This window comes from Sorex araneus, chromosome 2 (assembly GCF_027595985.1).
Source record: "Sorex araneus isolate mSorAra2 chromosome 2, mSorAra2.pri, whole genome shotgun sequence".
In the NCBI taxonomy this organism is placed as follows: domain Eukaryota; kingdom Metazoa; phylum Chordata; class Mammalia; order Eulipotyphla; family Soricidae; genus Sorex; species Sorex araneus.
In genome coordinates this window covers 161,545,092-161,563,169 of record NC_073303.1, presented here as the reverse complement: position 1 = coordinate 161,563,169, position 18,078 = coordinate 161,545,092, and the positions used below count along the sequence as shown (strand labels likewise).

At 40.0% G+C, this 18,078-nt stretch overlaps 2 protein-coding genes across 6 annotated transcripts in view; one reads left to right on the top strand and one right to left on the bottom strand.

Annotated features, from left to right (window-relative positions):
* ST3GAL6 (ST3 beta-galactoside alpha-2,3-sialyltransferase 6) overlaps positions 1-2,262 on the top strand; it is an 81,556-nt gene extending 79,294 nt beyond the window's left edge. For all 5 annotated transcript variants that reach the window (XM_004606751.2, XM_055126150.1, XM_055126151.1 and 2 more), the window contains one exon: positions 719-2,262. In XM_004606751.2, coding sequence (XP_004606808.1) covers positions 719-805 — 87 coding nt within the window. In that variant the 3' untranslated portion in view covers positions 806-2,262. The remainder of the gene's footprint in view (positions 1-718) is intronic.
* Positions 2,263-2,366: 104 nt separating this feature from the next.
* Positions 2,367-18,078, bottom strand: part of DCBLD2 (discoidin, CUB and LCCL domain containing 2) — a 67,055-nt gene continuing 51,343 nt past the window's right edge. The window contains exons 13-16 of the mRNA XM_055126149.1: positions 16,981-17,074; positions 10,746-10,795; positions 7,592-7,729; positions 2,367-6,851 (exon numbers count right to left, since the gene is read on the bottom strand). Of these exons, the coding sequence (XP_054982124.1) occupies positions 6,382-6,851; positions 7,592-7,729; positions 10,746-10,795; positions 16,981-17,074 (752 nt within the window). The 3' untranslated portion in view covers positions 2,367-6,381. The remainder of the gene's footprint in view (positions 6,852-7,591; positions 7,730-10,745; positions 10,796-16,980; positions 17,075-18,078) is intronic.

Genomic DNA, 18,078 nt, shown 5'->3' with positions numbered 1-18,078 from the left:
ACCCTTAAAAGCTGTTCATGAAAAGTCATAGTGTTCCAACACCCATCCCTCCACCAGTTTACATTTCCCAGCACCAGGTCCCCACCTCTTCCCCCCTCCCTCCCACCTCTTGGCATCTACCCTCCCCCTCTCTTCTTCCCTCTTTCTCTCTCTCTCCCCTCCCCTCTCTCCCCTTTTGGGCATTGTGATTTGCAATACAGATACTGAAAGGCCATCAGGAACATCCCTCTACCTACTTTCAACATTCAGTTCTTGTCCAGAATGATCATTCCCAGCAATCACCTTCATACTGGTCTCTCTTCTATCCTACCTACCCTCTGCCCCGCACACACTTGTCAACCCCCATATCTTTCCTTCCCTGTCCTCATTTCTATCTATAATCTAAAGATCTGGGTAATTTACATATCCCCCTTTGATGCCTTATATATTCCTTGTCCTGTTAATATTCTAAGTGCTGCTTTTATACAAGTCACCAACCCCTCTGACTTAAGATTTTGATGTCTTTATTCATATCCTGATTTAACAGACCAGGATATGCAAGGGAGCCGCTTTTATATATGAGAAGAAGGTGGGCTTTAGCAGAGTTCTGACACAGAATGAGAAGATAATTAAAAAGTGACAAAAATTAAAAGACTGTGCCATCTTTTTATTCCTCTACTGCTATAGTTTGGATTGAAACTGGTACTGATGGTGATTTTCTTTTCTTTTTTTTCTCCAGAATGCCTACCATAATGTCACTGCAGAGCAGCTCTTTTTAAAGGATATTATACAAAAAAACTTTGTGATCAACTTGACTCAAGATTGACCCTAAGGATTCAGAAGATGATGTAAACAGTATTTTATTTTTGTACTGTGATTTTTTATTTTTAAATATGCTGAATTAGTCAGAAAATTATGGATATTATATATATTATCTGTTGGTAACTGGTGATTTAATCCACCAGCTTAGTTTCTGTGAATATATTTAACTTATGAAAACCAAGACATGTTAGGAAATCAGAGAGATAGTAAAGTTTTGATGGGATTTTTTTAAAAAAATAGGCTACTTTTCTGAGTGTTTCAAATGTCTTTTTATAGATTATTTCATCTTAGTCTTTGGAAGCATGTGGCTTCCTAATAAGAGGATTTAGTTTACCACAACAACCTCTGAATATATGTGTGTTTGGCTACTGTAAGTCGGTGAGAAATTGACATGTGGCTGAACCCTGATGTGACAAACTGGAATTACTTCAGACCTTCAATGGGAAGATGGATTAGTTCCCTTTTTTTTGTCTTAACCAAGAAACCTGATTCAAATCTTAAATCAGCCCTGAGTATAGGGGAACAAATGGAATCTAAACTTGGGCTGATTTAATTAAGCATTTTTTTCTTCCCAAAATGAATTAAACCATAATTATGAAGAATAATTTGGTAGAAGATGTTTTTGGTAAGTTGACATCAACAAACATGCAATTCCAGATGAGTAAATGTAAATCAAAGAATGCTATTACTAAAATCTGGTGACTTCTTTCTGTGAAGAAGTAAAACATTTTAATTTCATGCAAATCGAGCTAGGTAAGCTCAAGAACATTCTTGAACATAGTTTTGTTGTTGTGTTTTTTTTTTGCCTGTCCACCTGATTTAATTTATTCAGTGAATCAAAGTTTACTATTTGAATCAAGAATTAAGCTGTTTTTTTTTTGGATTTAAATTGTCCTTTCATGAAGAGCAATCCCATCTTCAAAAGACAAGTTTACTGGCTCCCAGAAAAATCCTACGGAATGAAAACAAGTCAGTCCTACACACGTGAACTCCTTTCCCTTCCATGAGGGGGTGCAGGGAGAAAGGAAGACAAAAGTACAAATTGTAAAGATGGAATTAAAAGCTCTCCAAGCGCTAGGAGTTAAAAGAATTGATATTCTGAACAATAATCATTACTGGAAGATACCGACAACCAACCTACTTCTCCGTTACAGTGCATAAAGGATGAAACATCGGGGTAACAAACGGTATAAATACATAAGAGCTAAGAGTTGATTTAACTAAGCTCTCGATATGAAGTATGTACAGTTAATAACATATGTGCTTTGAGTCTTTGATTGTTCTAATAACCTTGACATGGAAAAGGAAAATATCAGGCTAGAATCCACATATGGTGAGGATGTGCTTTACCTCATACCACACAACCAGCAGCAATTCAACTTTAGTTTGCTGTGAAGTAGCTCAGGCTTCAAGAAGGATGAGACTAGTCAGCAAAAAAAAAGGTGTAACTCCCCCCCCCCACCCAAATAAAAAACAATGGTGGTATTTACAAGTGTTTAATTTTGGTCATAAAATTTGATATTATAATCAAGGGTTCTGCATTTTGTGTGATGTGAGAAAAAGGCTACAATATGGTGGTTTTATTCAAGCCAAAAAACAAATCTGAACTTATACAATTTACAATATACAATTTATTAAAAACACATGAACACATTGAAATTTCACTATTTATAACAATCTAAAGTCTAGCAACATATACAAATACTGAGTGACTACAGTACATGCCGAGGTAAGAAAAGTACATTCTGGGAGAATATCACTGACACTCAAGCCATTTTATTTCCAATATGTTTTGTTTTCATTTTTCCCAGTGGGAGGGAGGGGGAAGAAACAGCAGGGAAGGAGGGAGGGAGAGAGGAGAGACAGGGAGGGAGGGAGGGAAAGAGAAAGAGGAGAGAGAAAGGAGAGAGGAGGGAGGGAAGGAGGGAAAGAGAGAGAGACAGAAAGAGAGAGAGAGAGAGAGAGAGAGACTAGCCACAAATTAGATTATATGAGTGTTGGTGTTCTAAAAAAAAAGTATTTTACCTAAACACCCAAGTCTTAGTTAGGCTTTGCAGTTTAGGGACAACTTCAGGATCAGAACCAAAAGGCAGAGCAAATAGGAACATTTAAATATATGATTTCAAAGTTTTTATTATCCTTAGTCCTTGGTCCTTTTTAATTGTATCATCCTGACACAAGCCTCTGGTGCTCTCCAGGTGCATGGTTGAATCAAGGCAAAGAAGTTCATGTGTTATCATTTTCCATAAATTATGGTCACATATTCAGAAGAGCTCCTTTTTTCCTCCCCACCCTCCTGAAGGGTGTCTGCATGTGTGTGTGTGTGTGTGTGTGTGTGTGTGTGTGTGTGTGTACATGTGTGCAAGTGTATCCATCACATCAAAATTTCCACACCTATATAAATTCTCTACTTGAACCATTTCAACCATTCATCAGCGAATAAACCCATTGTTCAATGCAAAGTGCAAATAGTGAAACATGAACTTAAATAACTGGACTAGACCCTGAACATACAATAGGATCTATTTAGATTTATAGCTCTTAATAAAATATAAATTGGCATTCATAATATCTTTAACTGTGCTGGTTTTATAAGATCAAGTAACAGTGAAGTCAGTGTAATTTTATGAATCCTGTAATCACCACACTTGCTGTACCACTGTTGTTTCTATTTTCTTAACAGGGGGAAAAATTAATTCAATAAACCAGTGACTTAAACCTTTTACACATTTCAAGCAAAGAATAAAAATTCAAGGGAATTTTGTGAGAAAAAAAACACCCAAATCCCACGGTTATTTTCACATTTTCAGTTGTTACTTGATTGTCTTCAAAACTGTATATATATATATGATATATAAAAATGTAGTTTAAAAAAATCAACAACTCTACTATGAAAACAAAAGAAAGTACAAAACTAAAACAACCCTTTGTATTCAGGCTCAGCTCTCATTTGGGAAGCAAAATATAGAAAAGTAGTGAAAACTAGATATTTCGTGAAAAACATTGGTAGTTCAAGGACAGCACAGTGGCAATAAGAATCAAGTCTTAAAATATGCATCATTTAAGAAAACATTTGCCTCTCAAAAGAATTGTTCCATGGGAAAAACAATCAGGCGCACAGAATAACATTAAAATAGCAAGTATCTTTGGGAAAATGAAATAGTTACTGAAAACATTCCTGGTAAAGCTTCAAATAGGCACATGATTTGAGGGAAAAGTCTATTTTCTCTGTACTGAGGGTGTATAAGAAAATAAAGCACAGACTTTTCTCTTCCCATCTGAAAGAGGATGAATGTGCTTTATGCATTCAATGTGTAGAATAAAAGTTCAGTACATGTGCTTTTTCATTCAACGATCTTCAAGAAAATATGTATTGAGTTTTCAATGAATATACTTCAATGTTTGGAAAAGTACGAGCTTTAAATAAAAATAAAATCAGCAAGCAACTAAGGAAGGCAGTGAGGCTAAAAAAAAATCAATCGTTCGATTTTAAAAGATAGACTCATGGAAGCAAGTAAAATGAACACAAATTTAGTGAATTCTGGCATAATCTTATGGCAGGCCAAAATAAATGAACAGACTGATAGGAAATTACATTTTAAGTGAACAAACTTTATAAAAAGAGAAAAAAATCCCATTTATCTGTTTCAATTATATGGTAGCTTCTGGTGTTCTGTTGATGCCTTCACTTCGACCTTATTTGGGGGTGAGGGAACTGGCTATACCTGGAGGTGCTTGGGGGCTCTTCCTGGCTCTACACTCAGCAGTGACTCCTGGTGGTGCTGTATGGTGACCACAATTCCAACCAGGGGTGGCAGCAAGCACTTTAACCCCTATACTAACACTCTGGCCACAGACACTTTCACTTTGAAAAATACTACAGACAGATACACTGAATGGAATTTATCAATTCCATGTTCCCCATGTAAAACTAGTTCTGGGCATGTGGTTACCAAGAGTTTTCTCACTAGTAATCAAAAGTAAGAGCTAAGTATTCACCCACTAGGATTCTATAGCATCTATTCTTTGGGTGTAAAGGATCGTTTATGCCTCTCATCACAAGATGAAAGCAGGATTCGAAAGGGCTGTTTATGCCTTTCATTTCAAAGGTGAGTGGAGCGCATAATTATACAGATCTGGGTTTAATTTTCTTATGAATGTTTACTGTGGAAAACAATTTTTTGTATTTGACTAAAAGTACCTTGAAATTCAAAGAAATAAAACATATAAAATGAAAGAGGCCAGATTCCAATTACTTTTTTTTTTTTTGCCTTTTTTTGGGTCACACCCAGCGATGCTCAGGGGACCATATGCTGGAAATTGAATCCGGGTCGGCCGTGTGTAAGGCAAATGCCCTACCCGCTGTGCTACCACTCCAGCCCCTCCAATTACTTTTTAATCTTTCTTTTATTTATTAATTTTGCTTGGAGCTTCCCCAGAGGTGCTCAGTGGGGTTGGTACTTAGCCTACAGGCCAGTGGCTCAGTGCGAGGGCCTGAGGATGCTTCCGTGCTGCAGGGGTGGAGGCCAGGTGTGGCTGGGGACCTAACCCCTGGTCTAATTGCTATTTTATGACTCTGATCCTGCTTTCCACTGTGATAAACGTAAGTGGATTATGTGTTCACTACTTTGAAGCACTCAACTTTTCATCACTCCCCTAGGAAAATTCCCACTGTGAGTAAAGTTGTAGAGAGGGAGAAAAATCTCCTATATAACTTCAAATTCTAAAAACAGTTCCTGTTCCTACATAGAGAAGAACACTTAAGGACTGAAATCTAAATTCAGGAAGTTGATAAAAAGCAAGCATTTTAAGGTGACAAACCACTTTGAAAAACCTCAAAATGAATGCTTGAATGTTTTATAAACAAGAGACTGGGGCTGGCCAAGGGTTCCTAGAGGAACCAGCAGGGATAAGACTAGGTCACGTACCATGAAGGGTTAAAGCTCTTAAATGAAGAAAAAAAAAATCAGTCATTCTGCTCATTACATGTCAGTTTCCCAGCTACAGATCTTCCTAAGGAAAGACAAGTGTATATGACTACGATAAAGACAAATGATTGGATCAATTATTTGTAAATTTATACAAGGCAATATAAGAATAGAGGAGGAGAAAATCATGATAGTACTCACCTTTTACAAAAAGCAGACTTTCAAGCCATTAGATATTTCGAGAACAGTACCATGCATTATTGCCAGTTAGGCTTACAGAGCCATCTCTTGAGTTCATTAATATACCTGCAGCATTGGTAATAAATACTTACTCTCAGTGATTCTGAATTTCTTTGAAGTGCATAGAAAGGATCTTTTTTTTTTTCTGGATTAAAAATAATGTCTTACAGTAGTAACAAACATGATGTTCAAAATTTAACGGGCAAGCAGTACCTGTGCCACAGTAACACTTTAAAAGGAAGATGGCAAGAATAGTAGTTTCCTGTACCTTGCTTGGTCAACATATTTTCCCCAACCATATCCGTAACAGATACGTAATACATTCTATATATTACTACCCACTATTACCAAAAAAAAAAAAAGATAAAGGTTATGTGCTTAAAATGATGCTTTTTAAAAAGCAGCATCACCTTCAAAGGATTTCTTGAAAGACATCACTTCCACCATCCCTCCCTGCTCCTGATACCTCCTGTGTGCTTTGCGGCACCTGGTACACCAGTTCATCTGGGCCACTGGGACCCGGCTTCCCACCTTTTGGGGTATCATACTGGGCGTGGGCAGAGGAGCAGCTGTCAGTTCTGGAAAGAAGAGTATTGTACGTTCCCACGAGAGGGGGAGCTTGGTTCCCAGCAGCTTTGAAAGTGGATGTTGAGGGCAGACCGACGGAAGCTGTGGGGTGCCCTGACATATCCATAATGATGGGGGTTGCATACTCGGGCCCGGTAATTGGGAGTGGTTCCGCGTAGGCGTGATAGACATCCTGCGCCGGGGAGTTGTATGGGTCCAGGTCGGCATAGCCTGTTTCCTTTCCTTCTTCTGGTTTAAAGGTAGAGCGCTGGTGAAACGTGCCAACAATTCCTCCCACAAGTGGCTGTGCATACTCTGGGAAACACAACACAACAGAAAGTTTATCTCCCTAGTACATGGATTGTGGGGGGGTACAGCGGGTAAGGCAGCTGCAGGCATACTCCAAAAGAAGACCCCTTTTCAGGGCACTTTGTCATGTGAACAGAGATCAATGAAACCTGCACGTACCAACTTAAAAATTAAAATTCAAGCCACTATCTAGTACTTCATTGTACTGTTAACATGCCAGAAAGTCTCACTCATGTAATTTGGCCCAGTGTGTATGTACTTCTATTTGATGCTGTTTTATTGGAAAAAGAGAAATATTCTATAACGGAAACAACAACAGTTTCTGGGAAGTAATACCAGACTTCTCCCCCGCCTGACCCCACCCCCATTTTCAAATATTATACAATGCTTAAAAGTACTTATTTAAGTAGGAGAAGGCTCACTCTGGTCTTTCTACTCTCCTTTCGACATCCTCACAACCCCATTAAAATCAACCACCATGCAGGCAGACATATGCCCACAATTTTAAAAACAAATGCCTCAGTTTTATGGTTAGAACATCTAAGATGTGGAATGACTCCCTCGAGGTCATGATTTAAAAACAGAAGTTTTGATTTTGGGAAAGGGCTCCTTTTCTTTCATATACATGATGCCCCACCCAGAGCCCAAAAATAATTAAAAAGAGCAAAAGGAACTGTGAATCCTCAGAAGCCTCAGAGCAAGCACAGCTATTTCCCCTGTGTGTAGGAAAGGGGTAACACAGTTACCTGCAGAATCTGTTTGCAGCATTGTGGTGACTTCTCTCGGACTCAGGTTATTAACTTCACTACTGCTGTAGCGAACTGGCGTTTCTTCATGCTCCACTGATTTGGCGGGGAGAAACTGCTTCATTCCTTTCCACCAACCTTTATTGTGATTTGTAAGCAAAAGAAACAGTTGAGCAACACGCTAGGTCTTAAAGTACAAATGTACGCATGCTATGGGATGATTCCTATCACATCCCCCCTTTCTGTAACAAGTGCCGAGCCCTTTTCAAGCTCATTATTTTCACTGTGGTAAAATAATATAAAAGTTTATTGCCTTATTTTGACGTGTTCGGTGTTATTAAATACATTCATAATGTTGTGCAACCCTTACCACCATCCCATTCCTGTAACTCTTTTCATCTAATAAAACTGGAGCTCGGAATTACTAAACAATAACTCATCATTGTCCCTTTGTCCCTGGCGATGCTATTTCTACTTTGCCTCTGATTTCAACTAAGTATCTCTTATAACTGGAATCTTACAGTACACCTAGGATTATCCTATTGCTGAATTATCTTCCTTTTAAAAGCTAAATGCCTCATTGTCTCTTTATATCACATTTTGCTGATTTGTTCAATACACTGGGTGCTTCTAACTCTTGTACCTTGAGGATTATGGTTACATAAATATCTCATTGGGACCCAACTAACAGTATCTTTTCTGTATATACCATAGGATCATATGGTATGATCTCTCTCTCTCTCTCTCTCTCTATATATATATATATATATTTTTTTTTTTTTTTTTTAAGGAACTGCATATTGCTTTCCATAGTATCTGACAAAAATGTCCATTTCTGTCAGTGCACTAAGGTTCTTAATTTCTCCACATCTTTCCAACGGTGGTCTTCTGGGTTTTTCTCCTCCTTAGCCCTTCCCTTCTTTTTGTTCATCGGTTATTTCTAAGATGAGGGGGGGTTGCACACACTTAGTTGTGGAGCTTGCTATGGGTGTCACACTTAATTATGGTCCTCACATACACTTAGGTGCATTGGCTAAGGGTTACATGCTTTAGCTGCAGAGCTCATACACGCTTAGCTGTGGTGCCCACTGTGGGCTTGTACACCTATTTGTGGGGTGCTGGGGATCCCACACAGCAGAGTCACTGGAACTGCAAATGAGCACAAGAGCAGGAGTACTTTCAAAGCCTCACACTCGGGAGCCACACACGACCAAGGCCCCACTGACTCGCCTTTTACTGCAATTCTTCAATTTAAGAAATCTGTTTTTTTTTTCTTTTGTTATCTGTGTACTTGGTGTCAAATCCCACGAACATCACTGCCAAACCCAATAACATAAAGATCTCATTCATATTTTAAGAATTTTATTCTCTAGGGTCTTACATTTATCTTCCGGTTTTACTCTTTTAAGCTTGACTATTCAGGTTAGCTTGAGATTCCATATGAACTTAGGATGGGCTTTTCTATTTTTTGCAAAAGTCACAGGGACTTTGAAGAGACTGTACTGGCTTCCGAGATCGCTTTGGGTAGCATGGACTCATTAGCTGTATTAAACCTTTTGATCCATGAACCTGGAATTATGTTTCCATTTATTTATGTTTTCTCATAATGTCTTTCAGCAAAACTTCACAATTTCCACTGTACAAGTTTTTCAGCTACGTGACTGATTCCTAAGTATCTTCTTTTTGGCACTATTTTGTAAATGAAATTGTTTTGTAACTTGCTTTTCGGATTTACCACTATTAGAAATGCATCAGATTTTTAAGTGTTGAGTTTGTATTTCATTACTTTGCTGAATTCATTAATTAGTTACAGCCTTCTGGCGAGGGGTGGGGGTGGGGGACTTTTAAGGTTTAGTTTTTTAAAGTTTTTAAGGTTTAGTTTTTAGTTCTTAGTTGGCAGTATTGAGTAAATTCTTCAGATCCAGAACTTCTGTTTTTTGAGAATTTTGGTAAGTGATTTAAACTCTGTACTAGTCATAGCAACTAGTACAGCAAATAATCTACTCAGATTTTCTACTTGTGATTTAGTAATGTTTTGTTTCCAGGCATTTATTCCTTTTTATCCATCACAATTTTTGGGTATATTACTCTTGCAATTATTTTATAATTCTTTTTATTTTTAGAGTATCAGTAGTAATATTCCCCTAAATTTCAGTGACTGGAGTCTTTTTTCTTCCCTAGTTCATATTTAATTCGCTCTAAAGACTTTAATTTGTCCTTTTTTTCCTGATGGGACCACTTCTGGTTTCCTTATGTTTTCTCTTATCAATTTGACCTCTTCTCTAATCTTGATTACTTCCTTCCTTCCATTAGTTTTGACTCCAAACTATCCTATTTTTAATTCCTTAAGCTGTTCAATCTTCTTTTCAGTTTGACAGAATACCAAGTGAATAATAGAAATTGCTATAAAAAGCATTTACACAAGCAAAGTCACTGTCAAGTGCAGCCAATTATGCTTTGTCTACTGGAAGGGTAATCTTTAATAGGCTTTCCTCAAAAAATACTTTCCAAGATTCTCCCTGGGGTCTCACTAGCAGCACGCTGCTCTTGGCTCATGGTCAGAGCAGTGAAATATTCGACCCCAGCAGCTGTTCCGGTAGTGAGACTGCAAACGGGAGATCTGTAGGGGTTCAGGAGTCCATGGCAGCAATGTGCCATACAGAATAGGAATTCAGCAGACAGCAATGCATCATAACCGTGTTGGCAGACCTCCCCAAGTCCTGAACTGCTGGACTCCAGGGGGTAGAGACCGGGGACAGAATGACAAACATACATAGTTGTTGTCAAGAAAACACACTCTCCGCATCTTACACAGCTTCCAAAAACACTCCAGAGAGCTGGTCTCCTAAGAAAGAAGATAGATGGAACAAATCTGACATGCTTTCCAGAAGAAAAAGAGCTCCATGTGTGTGTGTGTGTGTGTGTGTGTGTGTGTGTGTGTGTGTGTGTGTGTGTGTGTGTGTGTGTGTGTTGGAGGGGGGCGGTAAATTCTGGCTCTCCATTTCATTACTAATTGACTAGAAAGGACATTGCAGAAGAGTGAAAGCAGAACGAACAGGGATGACATTTTTCTAACAGTATTTTTAGAAAGGACTTTCCTCTTCCTCTACTGTCACCTGCAGGGGAGGAAAGAAAGAGATGCGGTCAGGAATACCTGCTCGGTCCCAGTAAGGTAAATCATAGGTGCCTTCGGTTTTTTTCTTTCTGGAAAAATACAGGGAGGGGAAAAAAAAAGTTAGCCAACAGAGTGAATTTACTAGTAAGACAGCTCTGAAAGTGCAAGATAAATAGCAAAGTTAATAATTAGTCAGGAGTACACAATTCCACTTTCTGATCTACTTGGTGGAATCGACTTCATTTGACTTTGAAAGTCACCACTGCTGAAGCTTATACACTCTCAATAAATAAAAAATCATCTTCTGAAATAGCTACCTTACTATCCAACTGTTTTCTACATAGAAAGGATAAAGGAATTTTTTTTTTTTTAAAGACAGCCCACAGATAAAGACCTAATGTAATCAAGCCCTGACAAGTGGGGTCTGTTTTTGGTGTTGGGTCATTCCCCACACAGTGCTCAGGAGACCATGCAGTGTCAGGGGCTCTGATTTGACCTGTTAAGGAAACTGACACGGGCTGTTAAAATGAAACCAGGTTTGGTGTTGGATCTGTTTGAGTTTCAAATAAAATTAATTCACAGAGTTCATAGAACAACAACAGAATTTTCTACTGCACTGTTCTTTTTGCTAACTTACTGCTTTTTTTTTAATGGCCTTTCTTTGCCTCAAAGAGATGAGATTTAATTCCTCCAGGATAAGTGAAGAGTACCACTAAACAATGACAAACGGCAGAGAACAAGATTTTCTAGGTGTGGGAGGCAAGAGACAGGTATAGAGTGACAGACATTCTCCCCAACCCGCTCTCTGATTTCTGTTAAGTCCTCCCCAAGGAGGCATGTGCCTCAAAACCCAGCGAACAAAAGGACACTTTCTGAGGGGAATCTAATTAAAATGGAATGTCTGAAGCTCCACAGAAAGCAGGAGTCCTAGTGTAAGTATGATGACATGATGGTTGGATTCACATGTGTGATTTTTGAAGGTCCCAAGCATATGCTTTACCTACCTGCAAACATTTTTCTCTACCCTAAAGCTATGCTTTTATTTATTTATTTTTGGTGCGGGTGGTGATGCAACCCCATGATGCTCAGGGCTTACTTCTGCCTTTGCCCTCAGCGGTCTCTCCGGGTGGGCTGCAGGGGAACTGTGTGGGTTTCCAGGAATTGAATCTGGGTCAGTGAGAACAAGCTTGGGGATTAGAATCCAGTGAGAACAAGTATGCAAGGCAAGCATACTCTCAGCTGTACTGTCTCTCTGGTCCCAGGCTGTGTTTTGTGTTTTTATTACTGATACTAAAAGCTTCTCCTCTTACTTTATTTTGGAGGACCCTAAATGTGGCTTGTGGGACCACAAGGAGCCATTCCTCCTGGCGAATTCTGCCCAAATAGGCCAGCAATTCAATGCCAAGGCCTATGGTTTTATGGCGCTGCTCAGACCCACAGTGCGAGGGATTGACCAGGCTGCCCACGTGTCACCCCAGGGAGGGCTGCTCATTTTAAAGGCCGGCTGTGTGGCTGGGGCGGTACTGCAGCAGTCAGGAGCTCATGCAAATCTGGATTCTAATCCCCAGCACACGAGCCTACACTCAGCACAGGGGATAGCTCTGGTGGTCCCGGGTGCCACAAAGCAACACCAGGACCTAGCACTAAGCCTCCAGCTGTACTGGCCAAATACCGCCAGAGCACCTTCAGCGATGCTGAAGAGAACCACACCCCCTGCCTCCCCACCACCACCACCACAAAAAAAACATAAAGCCTACTTGCATTTATTTATTTATTTATTTATTTAGGTTTGGGGGCATGTCCAGCAGTGTGGGGGCTATTTCTGGCTTTGCTAGGGGGACCATGTGGTGCCAGGGAATCAAACTGGGCTTCCTGTATGCAAAGCATGTACTTGGCCTGCAGAGCTATTATTCTAGCCCTCACAGTTATATTTTAAATATAATGTTGGACTGGAATGATAGCACAGTGGATAGGGCGTTTGCCTTGCACATGGCTGACCTGGGTTCGAGTCCTCTGTCCCTCTCGGGGAGCCCGGCAAGCTACTGAGAGTATCTCGCCTGCACGGCAGAGCCTGGCAAGCTACCCATGGCATATTTGATATGTCAAAAAGAAAAACCAGTAACAATTCTCACAGTGGAGACGTTACTGGTGCCCGCTGGAGCAAATCAATGAACAATGGGATGATAGTGCTACAGTGCTACAGCTATTCACTGAGCTCATTGGCTCAATCCAAACCAAAAAAAAAAAAGGTTTAATTATTTTAAAAGTATGGTGCAAAATTTGTGAATGAGATGAATGTTTGTCTGTAGTATGAAGAAAAATAAAACAAAGGAGCAGATAGTATCAAATGACGATAAATCTTTGGCTTTGGATTAAAAATCTGAGATTACCAAGACAAGGGTAAAACAGGTGGGGAGGGAAACAAGAGAAAAATTAGAAGTACCATAAGGACATTTTTTGAGGCACTTTTGTGGTGGTGAGATACAGTAACTATATATCAAAATCATAAACATGAGCATTACTGTAAACACATTAGCTAAACTACAATAATAAAAAATAAAAATGGAAACAAAAATTAACACAGTGTTGCAGTTGTTCACCAAAAACTGGAATGAAAAAGAAGTAATATACAATGCCAGTTTATTATTCAGCACATTTCCCCTTGAACATCCTCGAGTCAGAATACAGCAGGCTTAGAAATAAGAGGAAAGCACTAATCTTTTCCAAACAGAAGTTAGGTGCTCTAAATGGCTGGGATAATAACTTTAAAGCTGTTTTAGTCAAGGGTCATATTATCTTAAGGACTTGATGTACTTGCTCTCAAGTGACAAAGCTTCAGGTTATTATTTATGTGTAAAGCGCTTAGGACAATGCATGGGTTAAGGATTTAGTAGCTGCAGCTGCTTTTTATTATTCTCCACTTTCCTGCTATTTCTCCACACCCTTTCCATAGCATCGCTTCCTTGACTCCTTGTCACGAAGCTCATCGTCAGCACATACAACTGATCCCAGCAGTAACTTCAGCCTGTGGCCTGGACCCGGAAGCCAGGCCGCCCAAAGGGGCCTTCAAGTCCCACTCTGGCGGGCCTCAGCCCTGTCGCCCCCGCCACAATTCTACTTCTCTGCCCTCACCCTCTGCCCCTGGGCTCTGACCGCTGCGGTCAGCCCGGGATGTCTGACTGACCCCACAATCAGAGACAGCTCTGGGTGAGAGCACGTACTCCGAAACCCGGGCCAAAACTCCACTCTGTGACGTGCTGGCAGGCCACTCGGGCCAAGTTTTTTAAGACTCTCCTCTTCTGTTAAGCAGGATTTGCCACAGTCTGAGCTCGGTGGATAGTTCTGAAGATTAAATAAGTTAAAACATGTCCAAGCATTTAGAATGTCCAGATTGAGATTTTCTACAGAAACTAGCTGATGCGGTTACATGGGTGGGTCTGGAGGGTATCATGCCGTGTGAAGGCAGCCCGGAGAGGGACAGACACAGGATACTCTCTCTCCTCTCTGGAGTATAAATAAACACATTAAGGGAAGGATAAATGATCAGAGAAGGGTCTGAAATGGGAGACCCAGAGACAATGGTGGAGGTTGTAGTGCTGGGATGCTGTAGGCATAAAGCCCTCTCATTAGCAGTACCGGAAACCATGGGAACTAGAATGGAAAACAAAATGAGCTGCTGCTGCTGTCTCACTGTTAAGAATTCTGATTGCTCAAAGCATCATGAACGGTCCTTCGTGAACTTTCCTAACTCTGCCACCCCTCATCCCTGCTCCTTTCTCTTACGAACCAGAGTCTAACTGATTTGGTCTCTCTCAGCCTCCACACCCTGAATCTGGGATCCAGGGGATCCTCCAGCTTTCTCCGAAAGCTCAGACTGTGAAGTCAGAACCGAGGCAGAGTCTTCTGCCCTATGCCATCTTCCCTAAGATGCAGGAGTGTACTGCCGTACTCCTAACGCCCAACTTCAAACAGGACAGTGGAGGAGTTTAAGCTCTTGGAAGGCTAATTAACAAGTGAAGCCATGCTCTGTCGCCAGCAAATTTGTTCAACTCCATACACCTGTCCTGTTAAAACTGCATGAGCAGGAAACTTCCTTCATACCAGACGCCTCCTTTTTCCTGAGCAAACAGCCAGTCTTACATCCCCAGGAGGCTACTCCCTGTGCCTTCTCTTCTGTCCCATAATCCCTGGCTTCAGTTTACCCGATGCCTCTAGTCTTTCTACTCTTCAATTCACTGTGTAAAACTCCCACTATCTTTTTTTCTTTTGCTTTTTGGGTCACACCTGGCAATGTTCAGGGGCTACTCCTGACTCTGTACTCAGGAATTACTCCTTGCGGTGCTCAGGGGACCATATGGTATGCCAGGGATCGAACTCGGGTCAGCCGTGTGCAAGACAAATGCCCTACCCACTCTACTACTGCTCCAGTCCCTACTCCCATTATCTTTCCATAATTAATCACCTCTCTGTTTCACACTCTTCAATGAATAAAATCTGTCTCTCCCCGAGAAGCCCTTGACCCATTTCTTCTATGCCCAGCCATGTGAGATCCCTCCTTATTCTTCCATATCCCTGTGTTTCAGCTCAGAAAATTCTGCTCCATTTTCTAGCTGCTTCTGTCTAGCTAAATAACCCTTTTAAGGAAGGGATTAAAAAAGGGGGCAAGGGAGCAAATCTGAAGCCAGAAAAATGGTACAGCAGGTAGAATGCTTGCCTTGCACAAGATCAACCCGGATTCCATCCCTGGCATTCCCATATGGTCCCCTGAGCCCATCGGGAGTAAGCACAGAGCCAGGAGTAACTCCTGAACATCGCCAGATGTGGCCCCCAAACAAAAACAAAACAAAACAAGTCAAAGTTGAGGATTACTGTTCCCGAAGGAATATTTTAGATAATTCTCATGGTTCTCACATCTGTGTTCTTCAACATTTTGCCAAAAACTCAAAACATACAGAAATTCATTTTGTATAATTTTGAGAAGAATTATGTATCATTCATTCAGTAAATATTACTAAGTGTTGATATATCAAACACTAACATGTATATCTTAGCACTGTCATCCTGTTACTCATTGATTTGTTCAAACAAGCATCAGTAACGTCTCTCATTGAGAGACTTATTGTTATTGTTTTTGGCATATCCAATATGCACAGGTAGCTTGCCAGGCTCTGCCTCGAAGGCTCAATACTCTTGGTAGCTTGCCGGGCTCTTCGAGAGGGGCAGAGGAATCGAACTCAGGTCAGCCGCATGGAAGGCGAATGCCCAACAGCTGTGCTATCGCCCCAGCTCGATCTTAGTATATAATAAAAAAATTTATTTTGGCATAATAAATTTTTGCCAAATCCCTTAGGCTGAAATAAAAAGCTATACCAAAAAATTTGAAACAAGAAAGACATCCCACGTTTAAAACAAGGTATTCAGCAACTGATGGCAGTAACATTCATTTTTGGGAAGAATAAAGAAGAAACACAGACACAGAGGCACCATAATGATACTTTAACTCTCCCTTTTATTAGTTTTTTTTTTTTAAGGGGAATACCCAAAGGTGCTCAGGGCTCACTCATGGCTATGTGCTAAGGAATCACTCCTAGTGGGGCTGGGGGGAACCATTCAGGTTGCTGGGGATTGAACTCAGGATGGCTGCATGCAAGGCAAGCAATTCCTCCTTTCAAAAAGTGTATTTAATGAAATACTACTCAGCTAAAGAAAGGATGACTACAATTTGATGCTACATGGATGGATCTGGAAGTATAATGTCAAATGAAGCTACTCAGAGGGAGAGGAAAATACTCAATGATCTTTCTAATATGAATATAAAGAAATTTGACAGGGGAATATCAAAGGCCCAAAGGCAAGAGAAACAAATAGCAGGAGAAATGGTTTCCAGTTGGAAAACTGCCACGGGACCAGAAGTCAGAGGTGACTAAGTTAGGCATGGGATCTCTAGGACAATGGTGGAGGGGACGAGTATCTGCCACAGAGGCAGGCTAGGAGGTGGGCAGGAGATGGGGACACTGGTGGAGGGTAGTTGTCACTGGTGAAGGGGTTGGTGTTGGAACACTGTATGCCGGAAGATGAGCATGAATATATTAGTAAATTTGTAACTCATGGTTACTCAATAATAATAATAATAATAATAATAATAATAATAATAATAATAATAATAATAATAAGCAATACAAGAAGTTACAATGCAACTTCTATATTTGGTTTCTAGTTCACAAACGAAAATCTCCCCGTGGACCACTGAGGCGAGTGGGTTTGGCGTACTAACCTGTTTCTCCAATGCCACGCACACACTAATACCAGAATGAGAGTGGTGAGGACCATGACTAGCACAGGAACAAGGACTGCTGCCAGGGCTACATCTGAAATTCAAAATCACGAAGATATCAGCATCATTCAAGGATTTTCTAGCTCAAAAAAATTACTACTAACAGGATGGATAAAATGACAGTGGCACGAGCTGGTGACTGCAGAAGCCTTCACAAGTATATGGAAGACCGTATCAAGTATATTTGCTCCATCTGTTTACAATTTTTCATTATAAGTTTTAAATCAGCAAGATGAATGATAAACTGTCACTGTCATCCCGTTGCTCATGATCTGCTCGAGTGGGCACTAGCAACGTCTCCATTGTGAGACTTGTTACTGTTTCTGGCATATCGAATACACCATGGGTAGCTTGCCAGGCTCTGCCGTGCAGGTGAGATATTCTCAGTAGCTTGCTGGGCTCTCCGAGAGGGGCGAAGGAATCAAACCCAGGTTGGCTGCATGCAAGGCAAATGCCCTACCCGCTGTGCTATCACTCCAGCCCAATGATAAACAAGGAAATTATATTTTCTGCATAGGTGGAGATTTAGTATAATTAATGTTGTCAGGATTTGTAAGTAAAAAACAGAAAAACCAGTACAGAATTTTTTTAATATTAAAAACCATACTTAAATATTTTAAATACATTTATTATATTAATTTTTTAAAATAGTACAGTATATTAGAAAACACACATGTTAAGCACGTTAGTCTCACTAGTAACCTGAGAAATAGAAATTAAAACAAGAATAGGATGCTACTTCTTCCTTATCAGAATGGCAAATATTTAAAATGAAAGTCAGTTTATGAAAAGTATAACAGGAAACAGATTTTCTTGGAAAACAAATTGATAGAATCTTTGTAATTGGTATTTTGAGACAATATATACAAAAAACCTACTATATGGCATCTGTATATCTTTTTTTAGGAAAAAAATTAAGAAGACATTAAAAAATATGTATATCCTTAAAGATACTGCTCTAAATCTAGCTGAGAGTGACAAACTAGAAATAATCAAAATGTCCAATAATGAAAAGAAATTAGTAAATAATTTTAGTAT